The 19359-nt window shown below is 42.4% G+C and overlaps 2 protein-coding genes across 2 annotated transcripts; both read left to right on the top strand.

The window, feature by feature from the left end:
- The first annotated feature begins 1400 nt into the window (after positions 1 to 1400).
- On the top strand, positions 1401 to 10748 carry LOC133905723 (serine/threonine-protein phosphatase BSL2 homolog). Its single transcript, XM_062347485.1, has 21 exons — positions 1401 to 2055; positions 2949 to 3009; positions 3173 to 3251; positions 3344 to 3423; positions 3504 to 3598; positions 3697 to 3796; positions 4305 to 4374; positions 4934 to 5035; positions 5144 to 5225; positions 5667 to 5846; positions 7133 to 7400; positions 7485 to 7728; positions 7890 to 8060; positions 8257 to 8495; positions 8741 to 8825; positions 8925 to 9023; positions 9110 to 9309; positions 9400 to 9475; positions 9556 to 9691; positions 9777 to 9916; positions 10006 to 10748. Exons 1-21 carry the CDS (start codon positions 1680 to 1682, stop codon positions 10090 to 10092), a joined length of 2970 nt encoding a protein of 989 aa, XP_062203469.1. The 5' UTR covers positions 1401 to 1679; the 3' UTR covers positions 10093 to 10748.
- A 1219-nt stretch (positions 10749 to 11967) lies between these two features.
- On the top strand, positions 11968 to 17644 carry LOC133905939 (K(+) efflux antiporter 3, chloroplastic-like). The gene is given in 18 exon segments (XM_062347751.1): positions 11968 to 12430; positions 12543 to 12644; positions 12745 to 12825; positions 13093 to 13194; positions 13301 to 13378; positions 13660 to 13728; positions 13840 to 13890; positions 14452 to 14565; positions 14663 to 14764; positions 14861 to 14995; positions 15261 to 15578; positions 15660 to 15731; positions 15798 to 15899; positions 16016 to 16177; positions 16386 to 16475; positions 16573 to 16734; positions 16810 to 17043; positions 17045 to 17644. Coding segments are annotated over 18 exon segments (2328 nt in total). The 5' UTR covers positions 11968 to 12112; the 3' UTR covers positions 17081 to 17644.
- The last annotated feature ends 1715 nt before the right edge of the window (positions 17645 to 19359 follow it).

Here is a 19359-nt window from a genome sequence, read left to right as displayed (position 1 = left end):
TCCTGTCCGCGTCCCCACCCCAGCTCCTTGCCCTGGGCGCCCAGCCTCTGCACTTCAGCCTCCCCGCTTGGGCCCACCTCTATGGCCTCCCCGCCTGGCCACCGTCCCTCCTCGACCTCTTGTTCGCCTCCCCTCCCAGCCTCCTCGCCCCGCCGCCCCACCCCGGGCGCCGCACCCTTGCCTCCTCGCCCGATCCCATCTCCACGGCCTCCCCGTGCCGGTGTCGCCCCGCCCCACACCACCGCCGTCGCCCCTCACCTCGATCTCCACCCCGCGCTGGCGTTGCCTAGCCTCGTGCCACCGTTGTCGATGCCGCGTCGTCCCATGTTCCCATCTCCACCGACTTCCCAAGATCTAGATCTAAGTGCCCGATGGGCAACCAAAACCCGACCCGTGCCCGTCGGGTGCATGTTCGGGTGCTGGTTTTTGCCTGCTTCCTATGTCGGGTTCATGTTATAATGATGCTAGTGGGTTTCGGGTTGGGCATGGTTTTGCTCCACCCAGATCCGACCCGACTCGACCCATTGCCAGCTCTAGAGTAGACCATGATTCGTGAGGCACTCGTGCGGAATTAGGAAAGAACGTCTCTGGAGCTGAGAGCTTCCCCAACCGTCATTCCTCGGCTACAGTACCGCGAGGCAAACTAAGCGTGATTTTCTAATTTTAGCATCCATCCGACCGATCCCTTTCCTCCGACAGACTCTTAGGCTTGGAGGGGGAGGGGTCTGGTGGATCGATGTCCTGCGTAGTCTCTTGGGATAGTTTATAGCTTGTATGTTGTAGTTTTGGTTTAGTTTAGTAGAGGTCTAGGGTCCTAGGTGGAGTCATCGATGATGACTCCTCGCTAGGTTTTGCTTCTCCTACTGGCCTTCAGCAAGCTCGACGGGTTCTGCTTCAGCTTTGATGATGTTCACGGTATTTTACTTGTAAGGTATGTCTATGTATGTGTGTGGCGTCAGAAAGAATGTTTTTGTCCACATTTTTGCTTTGTCTCTGTGTTTATGTTTCTAGCTGCTGGTGCTTTGCTCAGTTGTTGTACGGAGGTTTTATCCTCTAGGTCATTGATGGCCTCATCAGCGATGCCGGTTCTTAGTTCTGGGCTGTTGATTTGCTCGACAACGCCGACGTTCTAATCTGCTATGACGACAAAAATGATGACCGATATTTCTTCACCCGTTCTTTCACATGCAAAAGCTCCTAGCTGTGTGGCTGTGCTGGTCACATACTTCTACTACTGTCGATCAACAGCGTTTGAAGTATTATATGCTCCTCCTCGTCTCCGGCAATTGATCTCGTAAATGAGGGAAAATAGGCTCGAAAATCACATTCTCAAAACTAAATTACCATCTGCACACTGTGCTCCCCCTGGATTCCCGCTCCCACATCTCCTCATCCTCACCACTACTCGCCAGCCCCGCGCAATTCCCAATTCTCCCAGGGGCCTCTTCGCTTACCTCCCCTCCTCGCGATCCCATCGCCTCCACCCGACTCGGCTCGTCGCGAAGCGCCACCACGCCTCGCCGCTGTCGGCGAGCGGTCAAGCCTAGGGTTAGCTCAGCGGACGGCGGCCTCGACGGCCGCAGCTAGCTCGACCGTCTCGTAGGGCGCCGGCTGTCAGAGGTGGGGGATCCCGTGCTCACCTCGCGAAACCCTAGGGGCAGGAGCCGGGGCGGGCGGCGATGGACGTCGACTCGCGCATGGCAACGGAGTCGGACTCCGACTCGGACGCCGCCGCGCGGAGCGGCGGGGGGTCGGGGAGCGAGACCCCCTCGGCGTCCCCTCCGGCGCCGGGGACGCCCACGGCCGCGGGTGGATCCCCGGCTTCGGTGGCGGGGCCTAGGCCGGCGCCGGGTTACACGGTGGTGGACGCGGCGATGGACAAGAAGGAGGACGGGCCGGGGTGCCGCTGCGGGCACACGCTCACGGCGGTGCCGGCCGTCGGGGAGGAGGGCGCGCCGGGGTATGTGGGCCCGCGGCTCATACTATTCGGTGGCGCCACCGCGCTCGAGGGCAACTCCGCCACGCCGCCCTCGTCGGCCGGGAGCGCCGGGATCCGTACGCAACTCTTCAACATGAGCTGCTCTTTTTTCAGATGATTTCATTTATGGATGGTGTAGGGCGCTGCTTTGTAGTTTGCGTAGAGCTAACGTGTGAAGCAAAATGGAGAAGTTGCGAACGATTTCTCGCTCTGGAGTGGGAGATGTGGAAAACTGATTTTGGGATAGAATGTTTTTAGGCAGTAGCTAGCGCAGATTGTGGCTTTAGTGTTTCAGTGTCTCATTCAGAGGTGGAGTTCAGTGTATATTTGCTGTTGGGCAGTCTTGCTGGTTTAGGCGGGATTAGGTTAAAAGCAAATACTGACTGAAAATTTGAACTGCTACCTGGTTGGAGAGTAATTATGAGTGGGACTTCAAGGTGCTATACCGTTTTGTAACTCACGTGTGCAGGCTATTACCACATGCTTTCACATGGTTTGAGTTGCCAAACTTAGTTTATGTACAATAATTATCACTTTTTTATTGCAGTTACTTTGTGGGAAATTCTTGCTTTGATAATAAGTAGTCCATTATGGTTCTCTTCAATACCCATCATTGCTGTTAGCTTGCCACCTTAGAATTATGGTCATGTGTTAAAAGGAATACTCAATGGCTTCATACTGGAATGATTATATTGGCCACCCTAGGGTAACTGCAACCAGTTATTAATTACTTGGTAAAATGTGCTACATCAAAATCTAAACCTGAAATGAAATTTGTAAGTTCTCTGTGGCTTAGCTGTAGAGGGTTAGACTCTTTTGTTGGACTGGGTACCGTATAAATATCTCAAAACCATATTGGAAATGTTGGAGGACCTTAGCCAGTGTTGAACTAGAATTTTATATCCTTTAGATGCACAAGTGAACAACTTCTTGCATAACATTGATTCCTTATCGATCTCCTTTGTCACAGGTCTTGCAGGTGCGACCGCAGATGTCCACTGTTATGATGTGTTATCAAATAAGTGGAGCAGGTATAGTTTCAGAAAATTTCATAATTCCTTGCAATGTGGTGCTTGGACGTTATGTGTTGTCTTTTCCCCGAAGTTTGTTTGATCTCATGCCCATTGCTGGGTAGCATGATATTCATCTTATTAGCACTAATAATCCTGTTTGTCCTCAACACAATGTTGCCAGGCTTACTCCACTTGGTGAACCTCCTTCACCTAGAGCTGCCCATGTAGCGACTGCTGTTGGAACCATGGTGGTCATTCAGGTGCCTAGCTTAGCTGTGTCAAATTTTTTGTCAGGAAAGTGCTAATGCAATAGCAAATATCATCTCTTCCTTGCTGTTTTGCTGCCATCCAGGGTGGAATAGGCCCTGCTGGCTTATCTGCTGAGGACCTTCATGTTCTGGATCTTACACAACAACGACCACGATGGCACAGGTGGTTGTTGTTCTACTGTGATTTGAATTTAGGATTTAGTTTCACTACTATCTGCTGAGGATTCTATGTCTTGTGCGTAGAGTGGTGGTTCAAGGTCCTGGTCCTGGTCCACGGTATGGACATGTGATGGCCTTGGTTGGGCAGCGATTCTTATTGACAATTGGTGGCAATGATGGTAGGAAATTGCTTACGTGTTTATCAAGGCTAGATTATACTACTTCCAGATTGTTCCATCCTACTGATGTTGATAGTAAGAGCACATCAATATTTCAGGAAAGCGGCCCCTGGCAGATGTATGGGCCCTTGATACTGCGGCTAAGCCATATGAATGGAGAAAACTTGAACCGGAAGGTGAAGGGCCACCACCATGCATGTAAGTGTCCAATTAATAATGAGGAATAATTTGCCTTTTGGATTCTAGTTAAATCAATGAGTTAGAAACACTTCTGATGTTGACTTGAAACCTTGTAATGTTTTCTTGGCATGATGCTGCCACATACATTAATGAGCTAACTTTTGATTTACGCTACCTGGCCTTCATAATATGTAATGAAGTATGGAAAATCTGTGATGCTGCCACATACCTCAGTTTAGTATTGCAGTGCTCTTTTTGTGGTCTGGCAATTATGGAAAATCTGTGTCCTGTTCAGCTCAAAACTATTGTATATCTTATAAAACAGTTGCCAATATTACAAAGAATGTTTTGTTGAGTTTATTTGTATGACAAGCACCACACATCTGATTATATGGAACCTTTCGCTACTGACTATACTCCACAACTAGTTATTTGCTGTAGTGAAACACACATTCACTCAAATTATACCTTTTTTAGTAAGTTGCTGGAAGTATATGGTGATGTGGTATGTGGTGATGTTGTCCAGGTACGCAACTGCAAGTGCTCGTTCTGATGGTCTCCTTTTGCTTTGTGGTGGAAGGGATGCTAATAGTGTGGTAAGTGTCATGCTATTTGTGGGAGTAACTTCTCTTGGAGTCTAAGCAAAATTTATGATTTGCTGATTTGGCATATTTGGTTTTATAACCAATATTGTAGTATTATTCTAATAGGTATATAGGGTGTTCACCTGTCTCAGTTTTTAGATTTGAAGCTACCACAAGTTATACTAGGTTTCATATAACATTTTTAGTAACTATATAAATGATAGTAAGAACTAAGAAGCATTGTCTTTTTTTCCTTTTGGTCTTGTTATATCCACTTCTTTATGGCATAGGATGAGTGGGTTCCTCATGATCTTCAAGTGTAGAGAATCCATAAGGGTATGCTCTAGTCAATTCACTTGCAAAATACTAATGAACTTTGGATCAGGCAAAAAAAAAAAAAAAACACCCCCTGTTCACGTGGGCTGGAAACTGAATCCGGATCCAATTGCATAGCATGTTACTGGTGAATTGAAATAAAGGCTCCCGTGTTTAATGTCCTTCAAAATTTTACCCCGAGCATACTTGTCACAGATAATTATATTCTTTTGTCTTTTTTGGCTCTAATCACCAGCCCCTGTCAAGTGCGTATGGTCTTGCAAAACATAGAGATGGGCGCTGGGAGTGGGCAATTGCTCCCGGTGTCTCTCCATCACCCAGATATCAACATGCAGCTGTAAGTTGTGAACTTATTGTTTGTCCCCTCAGTTTCACTTTTTTTTTTTGTTTTGAGATTGATCCGGTGGCATTGTTAGCATAATGCTATTTCCTTTTATTGCTTTAGGTTTTCGTCAATGCACGGCTTCATGTCTCTGGAGGGGCTCTTGGAGGTGGTCGCATGGTAGAAGACTCCTCAAGCGTTGCAGGTTTTATATTTCAAATCTCTTTTAAGTTACTGTCATTTGGTTTGCACAACTTCTTAGTGTTCAACTGTTGATTCACGGGATACCCTATAAAACATTATCCTATTTTTTTGGCAAGTCATCATTTGGATCTCAGTGTCTTTTTAGAGGAATGTAGCAGAAAGGTGATTTAGATTTTTTTACTAAGCTCAACATCGTATTTTCCTCATTGGTAAACTGCTCATTTGTTGCTCAATGGTTTTCATTTATAATTGGTCAGTAAGCAACAATATGTATGCTATTGCTTGTTATGTGTGCAATACAAATATCTGTCTGTGGAAAATACTGGAGCACGACCATACTTTCAGCATTAACCTCTTGGTCATGTATGTAAGAGTATATTACTTGTTCAATGTTTTTTCAACATTCTTAGTTTCTGTGCTATGGACACTGCTGCTTTTCCAGTGTTGGACACTGCTGCTGGAGTTTGGTGCGATACCAAATCAGTAGTTACGACTCCAAGGACAGGAAGATATAGTGCTGATGCAGCAGGGGGTGATGCTTCTGTAGAGCTTACACGACGGTGCAGGCATGCAGCTGCTGCAGTTGGTGATCTTATATTTATTTATGGGGGTTTACGGGGAGGTAACACACTTCAGTCTCTTAGCTCGTCTGATTTCTGACATCAAGCATGATCCATTTTCCCCCTCTGTTGCCCTGTGGGTCTTGTTTTGCTCCTTCCATTCCTGTTCTATTTATGTTTAGGCATAACATCTAGATTTCTTTTGTTGCATCAAAATGACCACTAAATCTTATTGTTTTGAATTTACCAAGAGCAGCATGTTGAAGTACAATACCTCATATAGATTCCAGCAGATAAATAAATAAACTATTCGAAACCACCATTGCATTACATGTTTCAATTTTAGTGGAGTGGTCATTGCGGTACAACCTATGTACACATGGTTTAGTTGGATGCTGCTCTGCTTCTTGTTTGGTGCAAATACTTGAGATGTTGGTCATTTGCAGTGACGGACATTCACTTTGTTGTATAGTTTCTTTGATTATTAGCTTTTTCTGGGCCAACAGAAGTGAATGATCAGTGTTATACTTGAGATGTTGGTCATTTACGGTGCCAGACATTCACTTTGTTAACAATTTCTTTGATTTATAAAATTTGATACTAAGATTAAAAAAGAGAACACAAGATAAACTCTGAATTCATTTGTCTGCATTTTAGCCTGTGCTTGGACTGTTGAGTAAACAATGTCTTTCAGGTTGCATTGATTGTTTTGCTGATACATGTCTTCGGCAGTAACAGTAATTGTTTGAATCAGCTCATATACTACTTGACATTGGTTCCATAGTTCAATGATGATAAATATTGTGTATAGTTTGTTTTTCTCTGTGACTTACTTGATTTGTTTTAATCATCTGAGTGATACTCTTGCGCATGGAGCTTAAGAAATTGCCATATTCCTGTGAGATATCAAACAAATAACTTGGATGGATGCATCAGCTGTTCAGCCATATGAGTTCCTCGTCCACAAAAATTTCCATTTCATTTCGATGTTACCTGTTGAGCTATCTTTACTTGATAAACTGTTTGGATATGCAATCCTTATAATCTTTTTCTTCATTGGGAAAATATTAGGAGGATATCAAGTGATATCAAGTGGTCAGCACAAACATAATTAGAGTTCAACTATGCTTGTCAGTGCACAAAAGGTTCATAAGGAGTTCTGGGTTCAAGCCTAATGCATTCCTAGTTTGCATTAGTACTATTGCTATCTCCTATTCTGGTGGAAAGAAACTTTTCAGAGCTAATTGTTAGCTAGTGAAACCCCATTTGACATTTCTTTTGGTCTCATATAACATAGATTTATTATCTCTTGCCTATTAATGCTAAATCTCATGTAATTTATCCACAGGTGTGCTGCTGGATGACCTCCTAGTTGCAGAAGATCTTGCTGCTGCTGAAACAACAAGTGCAGCTAACCATGCAGCTGCAGTAGCTGCAACCGCAAACGTACAAAGAGAATCTGGTAGATATGCCTACAACGATGAACAATCAGGACAAACAGCTACAGAAACAACCCCTGATGGAGCTGTTGTTCTTGGAACTCCAGTTGCTCCTCCTGTTAATGGGGACATTTTTACTGATATTAGCCCTGAGAATGCCATTATCCAGGGACAGAGGTTTGGATCATTTATCTCCTAGACCTACGTTTCTTTGAAGCTGTTATGCATTGAGATGGGTTTCCCAAACTTATTTTTGCACAGGAGATTGAGCAAAGGTGTTGATTATTTGGTCGAAGCATCGGCTGCAGAGGCTGAGGCAATCAGTGCTACATTAGCTGCTGTAAAAGCCAGGCAAGTTAATGGTGAGATGGAACATTCACCTGACAGGGAGCAGTCTCCAGATGCCACATCGAGTAGCAAGCAAAATTCAAGCCTCATAAAACCAGATCCTGCTCTTTTGAATAATTCTACTCCACCTCCCGGGGTTCGGTTGCATCATAGAGCAGTGAGTTGAAAATGCAATTAGTTTTGCTGACTTGTTTGCTCTATTCTTGGTCAGACAGTTGATCTATATTATCGTAGAAGCCATGTTGCAAATAACCTAGCTCTATTTGTTTCACGACATGTTGAACATCTTTTTTTAGGAGAATGTTGTTGGTCTTGTAGGTTGTAGTAGCAGCAGAAACTGGAGGTGCCTTAGGTGGCATGGTTAGGCAGCTCTCAATTGACCAGTTTGAGAATGAAGGAAGAAGGGTCATCTATGGCACCCCTGAGAATGCAACTGCTGCAAGGAAATTACTAGATCGACAAATGTCTATTAATAGTGTGCCCAAAAAGGTATTCCACTATGCATACATAATGTTTTCTGTCAAAAATGACACGTCCTAGGAATACTTATTTGTAACTTAAAAGAGTTATTATTATAAAACTAACATGGTATTCTGCTAAAAAGTCAAGTACTTCACATGATGACGTTTTTCTTTAGATAAGAACTCCTATATTGCTTTGCTAAGTACTCACACAATTATCCAAGGTAATTGCATCTCTGCTGAAACCTCGTGGTTGGAAGCCCCCTGTGCGAAGGCAGTTCTTTCTTGACTGCAATGAGATTGCAGATTTATGTGATAGTGCTGAAAGAATATTTTCAAGTGAACCAAGTGTTTTACAGCTTAAAGCTCCCATTAAGATATTTGGTGATCTGCATGGTCAATTTGGTGACCTCATGCGCCTATTTGATGAGTATGGTGCTCCTTCAACAGCTGGAGACATTGCGTGAGTATTTTTGTGATTTTGTATTGCCCTGATTTAGTTTTTTTTGTTCTTTCCAATTTGTGGATTTGACTGGTACTATTTTTGATGCCAAGACTCTCTGAACACTTATTCATTAAAAAAATTACTAGGAAACTCGATGTTAAGTTGAAGTTTTTCATTTATTATGTGATACATTCTCCTAATATTTTTGTAGTTGGTGTTCCTGAGTTCATCTGTACTTTCTTTTTTCAAAAAAAACTTTGCAGTTATATTGATTATCTCTTCTTGGGAGATTATGTGGATCGTGGTCAGCATAGTCTGGAGACTATCACTCTCCTCCTTGCACTGAAGGTAGTACTACTAAGCTGTGAATATGCATTGAAACAGTGCTTTTTCATTAGGCATTATTTCTTTCTAAAAAACTAACATAAAATTCACTGTATTATTCAGGTTGAATATTCTCATAACATACATTTAATTCGAGGAAATCATGAGGCTGCAGATATCAATGCTCTGTTTGGGTTCCGAATAGAGTGCATAGAGCGAATGGTAACAAGTTTGTCCTTCCGCCTTGCATTACTCCACATGTCTTCATTCTATCTTTTACTTACATAAGTGTTATTTGCCAATAAAAGGGTGAACGGGATGGAATCTGGACCTGGCACCGCATGAACAGGCTATTTAATTGGCTTCCCTTGGCTGCACTAATAGAAAAGAAAATAATTTGTATGCATGGTGGTATTGGTCGGTCCATCAATCATGTAGAGCAAATTGAGAGTCTTCAAAGGCCAATTACCATGGAAGCTGGCTCGGTTGTTCTGATGGATCTTCTATGGTCTGCATTTCAACCGCTATTGTTGTCAGATTATTATTGCAGGATCCTTGTTTATCTTTTGTTGATGTCATGACTTTTTTATGCTTAAAGGTCTGATCCAACTGAGAATGATAGCGTAGAAGGACTTAGACCAAATGCACGGGGCCCTGGTCTTGTTACTTTTGGGGTCAGTATTCTCTGATCTTCAGTTCTTTTCTTCTGTTCGTTCCCATGGTTTTATGAAATTAACATGCATTGTTACCACAGCCCGATAGAGTTATGGAGTTCTGCAACAACAATGACCTACAGTTGATTGTGCGAGCACATGAGTGTGTGATGGATGGCTTTGAGCGTTTTGCTCAAGGTCACCTGATCACTCTTTTCTCAGCAACAAATTACTGTGGTAAGGATACACTTTTCAGATGTGACTCATTTCCAGTCTTCTCGGCAGTTGGATTGTTCAGTTGTTTAACGTGGTATGCGCACAGGCACGGCAAATAACGCAGGTGCAATCTTAGTTCTCGGAAGGGATCTTGTGGTGGTTCCAAAACTCATTCATCCTTTGCCGCCTGCCATTACGTCACCTGAGACCTCTCCTGAGCATCATATTGAGGACACATGGATGCAGGTAACACCGCTTTATATGAGATACTGATGTATTTGTCGTAGCTGGTACTGCTTTCTGTCCACTTTGACACATCTTTTTGTTAAAATCAGGAGTTGAATGCCAACAGACCGCCAACTCCAACCAGGGGCCGCCCTCAAGCGCCCAACAATGACCGAGGCTCGCTTGCCTGGATATAGCAGCTTCGCCATATGCGGAAACACTCCATTTCTAGTCCCCATCCGTGGCTTCTGGCTATATATTGACCCGTTCTGCACACAGGCAGGTGGTCTGTTGTGCTCAAAGCACATGCTAGCCCAAAGCAATGGCAACAGAGAATTCCTCAGGGAGCAAAACTAAGTGCTCCGAAGATCAAGGCCAGAGAAGCTTCACCAATCACCACCGACAGCGCTCTCCAATTCTTTCCCCAAACATGAGAACTAGAGGAACAGAACCGATTGTCGGTTTATCGAAGGGTCTTGCCCATGATGGCTTGTACATACTCAAATGCCAGCAGATAGGGGCGGGGCGTGTGTATGTGTTTTTTGTCAACCGATTGGAGGGTCAAAAGGGATAGTGTTTATTGTACTAGGTATTCTTTTCCTGTGTCTAGATTTTTGTCATGTTGTTCAAAATATGGAGCGTTTTAAACTTATCTGACGGTGGAATATGGAGCGTTTTAAACTTATCTGACGGTGGTCCGTCTGTCAGGTCTTGTATAATAGCTCTCATCCTGTTGGTCTTGGCAGTTAGCACACCTCCCTCCCATTGTAACTTCTGTCTCTGGTGCTGATGTGTACAATATTATTTCTGTCCAAAGTTTTGGGTAATGAACGGGGTTGGTGATTTGGTTTTTTGGAGCAGCATTATATTCACCGATTCTGATATTTATCTTTCGCTCATTTTGGCTATTCGGACGCAGCAGAACATGTGTAACAGCAATATTTCGAATATTTAGAATTGGGTGAAAAAGTATCATACGAGTAGAGTTATTTTGAGAAACGCTTTCATGATATTTTGTTTTCTTTTACTCTTTTACAATTCGATTAGAGTGCATCGTCAAAGCTGTATATTGGATACCCAAGTCTGATAAACAATTCATTGGAGCAGAACAGAAGTTTATATCTACAATCTATCGATCACATTGTGTAAAAATATCAGTGGATAGCGTATAGAGAACACAAGTTGGTTTTCACTTCTTTTACTTTTCGCCCGTCTAATAAAATCTCTTCAAAATTTAAATAATTTATCTACTTTCTGTCTTTATCCGTCTTTTACTTTCATCTCGTTAACAACAATAGATATAGAACTTATTCTACTAATAAAGATAAAAAAATTAGAAAAAAAAATTAGCGAATAATCTTATTCATATCTTAATACTTTGAGTTTGTATTTGATATTATTGTATTTAATATTTACGTTTTTGTTACACACACGTGCATTTTACTAGTAAAAGAATATCACACTAGATTAATCGCAAAAGAAAAAAAATAAGAGTATATAAGTAGACGTGGAAGGACTGGGATCCTTTAGACCATCTCCAACCATATTTTTTTTATGTCGTTTCTTTTTCGATTCTCTTTTCCGTTCTCATTCCCTTTATTTTCTCTCATCTCCAACAGTTTCTCTTCGAGAGGAATCGTGAAAGAAAAGAAGAGAGAATCTCATTCTGAAGCAAATGATCTTAAAAATTCTTTCGTGACGAAAAACGTGAAGAAAAATTATTGGAGCGCTAAGAAAAAGAAAACCACTTCGTAACAAGATTTTTGTCCCAAAAAATCCTTAGAGATGACCTTACAGGGAAGAAGTCCCTGCAAAGGATTAGCTGCAAATCAATCACTACAGCAACAATAATTCATGATTAATTAACAGTGAATTGTAGCACCAAACTTATTTTACTATATAGACAGTGATAATCTGCACTAATTCATCATTAATGCAGAGGATTCCAGCAAGTAAGGAGAGAGATCTTCCTGTGGGGGGGGGAGGGAGGGAGGGAGACGGCGAGAGGCGGACGAACGCCCGCGCGGCGCTCCGCTCGCCTCAACATCTTATCTTCCAACTCCTCCGAGTCGCCTCCTTCTAGCCGGATAAAAACCGCGCGCGCGCGCGTGCACACGACACGACACGGCTCAGCTCCCAGCTCCTCGTCCTCCGGCTCTCGTACGCAGCCGCTCCGCTAGCTTGGCACCACCTCCACTCACCGCCCGCCTTGGCGCCATGGCGGCTGCCGCGGCGGCGGCGGCGCAGAACCACGTCCTCCTCTCCGCGCGCTACCGACGCGCACCGGCGCGGCAGCAGCTCGCCTCGGTCTCGGTCTGCTGCGTCCTGCGGCCGAGGTGGGCGCCCACGCCGACGCGGCTGGTGACGTCCGGTAGGAGGGGGGCCTTCCGCTTCCGGGCGCCGCGCGCGGGCATGGACATGGACCTCGCCAGCGGCGCCGTGGAGGTGATCAACGACCTGGGCTTCGACACGCTCACCTTCCTCGGCGTCACGGTCCTCGTCGTCCCCGCCTTCCGCGTCGTCAAGGCCAGCCCAGTGAAGTATCTCTCCCCCGTCCCCCTCGGATTTTCTTCCTTCCTTGCTTCCCGTGAACTTAAAAATCGCGCCTTTCTCTCCACCCCACCTCCCCCGGGAAATGCTGCTGCAGATTCTTGGCTTCTTCTGCGCCGGCGTCGCGCTCAACCAGTTCGGCCTCATCAGGAACCTCACCGACGTCAAGCTTCTCTCCGAGTGGGGAATCCTTTTTCTGGTAGGCTACTTTTTCATAGTCCCATTTCATGATTAATCCAAATAAAAAAGGAGAGGATTTAATGTACTGGATTGACTGATTGGTCGCTCTGCCACTGCAGCTGTTCGAGATGGGGCTGGAACTCTCCCTGTCTCGCCTCAAGGCTCTTGCGAGGTACGCCTTTGGGATGGGCTTGCCTCAGGTACGCTTATTCATCCTTGTGCTACTTATTATATATATGCGTGTTGGTTTGTGATACAAATTCTGATGCATGTGATGTGAAAAACCTAGTTCATTTCATCATCTTAACTGATGATCCAAGCTATGAGCCACCATTGGACAAATGTTCTCTGGATTTTTTATGGGCCTTGCGCTGATGTTTCTTGGTGTAGTCCATCACTTGGTTTCCATATGGAATTTTGAATAGTGCTGTAAAGGCTGATTTACTATGGCTTTCAATTTTTTGAAGGTTCTTTTGTCAACCCTTGCTTTTGCGGCGTTCGAGCTTCCTCCTAATGGTGCAATTGGAACAAAAATATTGCAGTTCCTCTTTGATTCAAGGCCTGATCTGGTAAGATATATTATAATTGAAAATGATAACACTCTCCTGCAGTCCATTCTCAGGGTCAACTCAGTTGCTCTTGATATTTAGTTAATGATTTGATTTTGATCTGCAGGTGAACATCAGGAGTGTTGACGAAGCAATAGTAATTGGAGCTGCCCTCTCACTATCTTCATCTGCTTTTGTTCTTCAGGTGTGTATTCCGTTCAAAATTACTTAAAGTTTCAGAACTGTTAGCAGTTCTAGGCATTCTTTGAAGTATTGAGTTTCTCCATGCTTTCACATTTGTAGCTTGTCCATTTTGGGTAATTACTCATGAGTCATGACATCCACTAGCCTGACACTAACAACCATGCATGCTACAGCATTTTTAGTTACACAAATTGTTCAAGCAACATGTCCTTCTTACAATTGTTACATTTTTACTTTTTGCACATGATACTGATGTGAAGTGGTTGCAAATGTCATCTGCAGCTTCTTGCTGAGAAAGGTGAACTTCCAACAAGATTTGGTTCAGCTACACTGGGAATCCTCCTCCTGCAGGTGTTCAATTGAAGCCACCTGTCCTCTTTCTTTCTCTAATATTGCCATTCTTCATGAATCTTCCAAGCAGTGTAAGGTTAATTCCAGGATGTATTCTGCTGGTACTCGCAGGACATTGCAGTTGTTCCTCTGTTGGTCATACTCCCTGTGCTAGAAAGTCAGGTACGCAAAAGGTTAGCACTTACATTTATCAAACTACATGAAAGCTCTTCTGCAGAATATGCACCTGATATACTTTCTCATTATGGTACATTATAACATAAGCATGAACACTAATTTCACTAAAGGATACATGTAGGGCACGTTTGGTTTCCTTGCCCATGTCGCTGGCCTTGCCTCGCCCAGCAAGGCTACCCTTGCTGGTGCAGGAGAGCCGAATCGGCTTGCCCGAGCGAGTGAAGGAAAAGCTTGCTTTCACAGGCAGCTGGCAAGGAATCCAAACGCGCGTATTTTTGCTCAGCCAAGCTAGGCGAGCGCCAGCAAGAGATCCAAACACGCCTGTAGTTCCAACGTCACTTTAACTAGCTAATAATGTTTGCAAATTAAGATAGTATAAAAAAGGTTGACATTGTAAACATACAAATAGTCGTTACCATATCACTGTCTCTACTTATTCAACTACTGCACAGGTCCCTAAGCATGAGAATACAGCACTGCCTTCATAATACATCAACATTTGATTTTTGAGTCATACATTAATATTTACTCCTCGCTTTATTACAGAATATCGTGGAGCAAAGTGTGTGGCCAATGTTACTAGCTGAAAGCTTAAAAGCATTGGGAGGACTTGGTCTACTTTCCCTTGGTGGGAAATACCTCATCAGGCGCATCTTTGAGGTCTCTTACTTTCTACTTTTCTGAAATACACATTCATATTTTGTTGAGTCAACTCTAGGTTTACTATATAATGCATACTGAGTTGCCCTTCTGGCAGTTTGTTGCAGAGTCACGGAGTTCAGAGGCATTTGTTGCGCTCTGTCTTCTTACCGTTGCAGGGACATCACTTCTCACCCAAAAGTTGGGATTTAGTGATACAGTATGTCCTATTTGAAAATGCTAATCAAATCCAGAATATGCTCTTTCAATTTTTCTATTTGCTAATTGTTAAACTTCCTTATATTATCCTATGTAGTTAGGTGCATTTCTGGCTGGAGCCATTCTAGCAGAAACAAATTTCCGTACACAAATTGAAGCCGACATAAGGCCATTCAGAGGCTTGTTGCTTGGATTGTTCTTTGTGACTACAGGGACTTCCATTGACATGCAGGTACCCAATGTTTCTGTTTTTCAAGTGAGCAACTGGTTGAATGACTGAGCCACACTCTGTATTCGTGAACATTAGTTCATGTCTCTCACTAGGCAATATATGTAGGCCTACATGCCTTTGTTTCCGTTTCCTTTCGCTGCCATTTCCAGACAGTTGCTAAGTAACATTGAAAGTGGCATTGTTGCGTTAATTTTTTGTTTTGTAACAAGACATTATTTAGATTCTTGTTGATCCATCTTGACTTTTTTTTTTGGGTGATATGTAGCTTCTCATCCGGGAGTGGCCTAATGTTCTATCGCTGTTGGGAGGTCTTATTGCAATCAAGACATTGATAATTACCGCAATTGGGCCAAGAGTCGGACTAACTCTTCAAGAAAGTGTTAGGATAGGACTGCTACTTTCTCAAGGAGGCGAGTTTGGGTTCGTGGTCTTTTCTTTGGCCAACAGGCTCGGTGTCCTACCACTTGAGTTGAATAAACTGCTCATAATTGTTGTTGTGCTGTCGATGGCATTAACTCCATTACTCAATGAAGTTGGAAGAAGAGCAGCAGGGATCATTGATGAGAAATCTGAACAAAAAGAAGTATGTAACTGCAATAATTTGTACATTCACATTGAGCACTAGTGTAGCTTATTCTGTTCACTCTAAGATGCTCTTTTACAGAAACCTGCTGAGATGGTGAACTATGGTGCAACTGAACCTATTGTAATTCTTGGTTTTGGAGAGATGGGACAGGTATCTTCCATGATATTTTCCTTATTCCATTGTGAGTGCAGATCACAGATTATCATGTTTGTGCAGGTCCTTGCAAAATTCTTATCTGCACCATTATCGTTTGGGATTGACCAAGACGCAGAAGGATGGCCATATGTTGCGTTCGATCTAAATCCTGCTGTTGTAAAGGTTGGAAATAGGAAAGCATTTTGGTATAACAGTTGATGTGTCTTACCTTCTTTCTCAAAGAGCGGATTGACGTGTGTTCATGTGTTTAACTAAGCTTATTTGTTCTCTCCTATTAGTCAGCTAGAAAATCAGGATTTCCTGTGCTATATGGAGATGGTTCACGCCCTGCGGTTCTGCAATCTGCCGGCGTAACATTTCCAAAAGCTGTCATGGTCATGTATACCGGAAAGGAAAAAACAATTGAGGCTGTAAACAGATTGCGGCAAGCTTTTACTGCGGTAATAATCTCCAATGTGGAACTGTTTTTATTATTTGAAATATGAGGATTTAGTTGTCAAGTTGACACATACTATTATAAAATCATTGTGCAGTGGAAGAAAACTGTTTATTAGAGTTAGGAGGGAGACCCCTTGATTTCTCATATAGAAACCAAAAGAGACTTGCAGAGAATGAACACTCTGTTGACAATACCTTTTGTTTGAACAGGTTCCGATATATGCTAGGGCTCAAGACCTCCCTCATTTGTTAGATCTGAAGAAAGCAGGCGCAACAGATGTTGTCCTGGAAAACGCGGAGGTAGTTTTTGAAACAAGTTTGTGTTTATCGAGCAGCACACATGAGTGAAATTAAGAATTTTTGTGAGCGCTTTTCTCTTTTCAATCTTTCTCTGCAGACTAGCTTGCAGCTAGGTTCAATACTTTTAAAAGGACTGGGCGTCATGTCTGATGATGTATCCTTCTTGAGTAAGCTTGTGAGAGATTCGATGGAGTTACAAGCTCAGGAAGCACTAAAAGATATCGGGAACCGAGAAATCGATATGATGAAGCCTCTTCAGGTTCTTAAAATCCTTAAAACAATCTCAAGTTCATAGCATTTTCATTGCCCATATGAGCTAAATACCTTCTTGCAGGTAAGAGTATCAGATTTAGTGGAGAACAATGGGAATAATTCAAGAATGATAGCCCAGAAGCAATCACTAAGCCTAAGTAGTCGCCCAGACGTAATAGTAGTGAAATCGCCTAAGAATAGGAATCTGATACCTGATGGAAAGGTGGAAAATGACGGGCCAGGATATGACTTGGACGATACAGAGTCTGGAGATGGTGTGAAATATTGTCTTTTGGAAACCGCTGACGACAACGGTGGAGCAGCCGGAGCCTCCAGTACCAGCAAGGAAATGATTGATCAATCTGCTTGATGCCAGGGCATATGTCAAGATGAAGATAGGAAAATAATCTACTTCTAGGATTAAGTTCATTGGTAATTACGGATCGATCGGAACACCGCTTTTCTTGTGCAGCACCTATAGGTTTCATGCAGCACTTCTAGAGACTGAAATACTGCAAAGTTGTACATATGGAGTCCTACAGAATACCAATCATAAATCCTGTGGCAGGTGGAGATTTCATGCAGCACATATAAATACTGAAATATTGAATTTAAGTTGCGTTGTATGGACTACCAATCATAAATCATGTCGAAGATGGAGAAACTTGCAGCTGAGAAATTGAAACTAAGTGCTATGCAATTTGCCAATGCAGTTGAGTGCACGGATTTGGCAAGATCAGATTGAACTACCAACATTTCATAATTTAGAATAGCATTTTTCACAGCACAGTTTATGCAGATTGAAGTCACGGTGTGATAAATTCCCATTGATAGATATTCTTATACCATATTTGTATCCGATTCCTTGTGTGTACTAGACCGTACATTCCTGCTAAATATAACTTTTTATCTCTGCACATCATCCACCTAATTATTCTGAATTGCGTCAGGTCATCTTTTCTGTATGGACTACTTGAGTTCATGACTGAGTTTCAAGTCTTGAGTTCATGTTGAATTTTTTCAGTCCTGCAGTTTTTTGTTATGTTAGAGATTCAGTCTCCTCTGTAATGGTTCTGTGATGCCTGAACAAGTCACAAATTCTTTTTAATTCTCATACCAGTACAATAATCATCGAACACTTAGTAAATTCTCCAGCGTTGTCTATTCTAATGTATTTCATGCTATGATCCGAAAAATTATTTCTGATTTGTATAATCCGCGAGATTAACTTTGTAAAGACGTGGTTGTAGATAAATAATAGATATACATGTGACAATTTTAAGAATGTGTCTATCATACCATAAATACTGAAACAAGCTAGATAGCAGCTGAATAGAACTATAAATATTTTCTAAATTCGGTTCAGAAATGCACAAATTTCATCTTGTACATTTAAGGTAGATGGTCTTATTATTTATTTTCCTGTAGCACATGCATGGTGTACAAAATCTTCATCATTCGGAAAATTCTATATATTTATGTTATAATCTTGTGAGTTAGTAATTATGTTCCTCATCATTATAAGATCAGGGTGACCAAATATCATAGGGAGAATAATTCTGTACTACAAAATACAATCTTTTTAAGTTAGTGAACACTTTATGTGCTTTAATACGAGTGTAGTATAAGCCACTGTTCATAGAGAAAAGTTTTTTTTTTAGTATTCTTATTTCACTATCACGCTTAGTGATGAGTAGGTGTTTCTTACCATCTTCTTCATTAGTTTCAACATGAAAACTATTAGCACAAATATCTTTAAAGCTTAAGAGATTTCTTGTAGATTCAGGGTATAATAATATTTTTTCAATGTGCAACATAGTTTCCATAAGTAATATGACTATGCCTCTTCCATAACCTACTATGCAATTATCACTACCAGTGACGGTTATCACATTTTCAAAGTTATTTCTAATAGACTAAAAATACACATTTTCTCTTAATATAGTGTTTGTGGTTCCACTATCCACAATACATACTTCCTCTATGTTGGTGTCACACATATATTCTATAAATACTAAAAAATATTGTTTGCAGGAAAGCTTGCTCTTCTAGATCTTTCATTTATTCATTCAATCCTCTTAAATTCAACACCTAAGTAAATTTCTAATTACTCTAATTCTAGATAGAGTCCACAAAATATCTAGCCACTTTATCTTCAATGACTTTTTTTCTTTTCTGCATCATCCTTCATGACATCTTCTATAGCAGTGAAGGAGGTAAAGTATAGGCCTCTGCATCCTTTATTGGGAGATCTTTTACTGTCAGTGTGGGGGTGCCATCAACTTCCATGTGAGATGCATTCCTTTCAACTGCGACTACTTTGTCCTCTTTCATCCCCACTGCAATGGTGAGGTGTGCTTTTAGCTGCTCATTTTTCTTCTTCCGGTATGCTTTCACAACGTGCTTTGGTGCTCTGCAGATTCAGGACCAGTGGCCCAAACATCGCACTTATAACATGTCTGGTTCTACTCACCATATAGCTTGACTGTTTTCTTTGTCTTGCCATTATCATCACCAGGCTTTACTTTGTTGCTACCACTTTCTTTCCTCCCTTCCCCCGCTTCTTATTGCAGCTCTTGCGTGCTTTGAAAGAGATATGATTGACTTCTAGGTCACTACTCTTCCCTTACGA

This window comes from Phragmites australis, chromosome 23 (assembly GCF_958298935.1).
Source record: "Phragmites australis chromosome 23, lpPhrAust1.1, whole genome shotgun sequence".
Taxonomy (NCBI): Eukaryota; Viridiplantae; Streptophyta; class Magnoliopsida; order Poales; family Poaceae; genus Phragmites; species Phragmites australis.
The sequence above is the reverse complement of the archived record's forward strand: the minus strand, read 5'-3'. Positions and strand labels throughout refer to the sequence as shown.

What these genes read in the sequence shown, in the direction of transcription:
- LOC133905723 (XM_062347485.1), top strand. Translation starts at nt 1,680, where the DNA reads ATGGACGTCGACTCGCGCATGGCAACGGAGTCGGACTCCGACTCGGAC. An exon ending in GGCCGGGAGCGCCGGGATCC is followed by an intron (nt 2,056 to 2,948) that starts GTACGCAACTCT and finishes CCTTTGTCACAG; the next exon opens with GTCTTGCAGGTGCGACCGCA. An exon ending in TTAATAGTGTGCCCAAAAAG is followed by an intron (nt 8,061 to 8,256) that starts GTATTCCACTAT and finishes CAATTATCCAAG; the next exon opens with GTAATTGCATCTCTGCTGAA.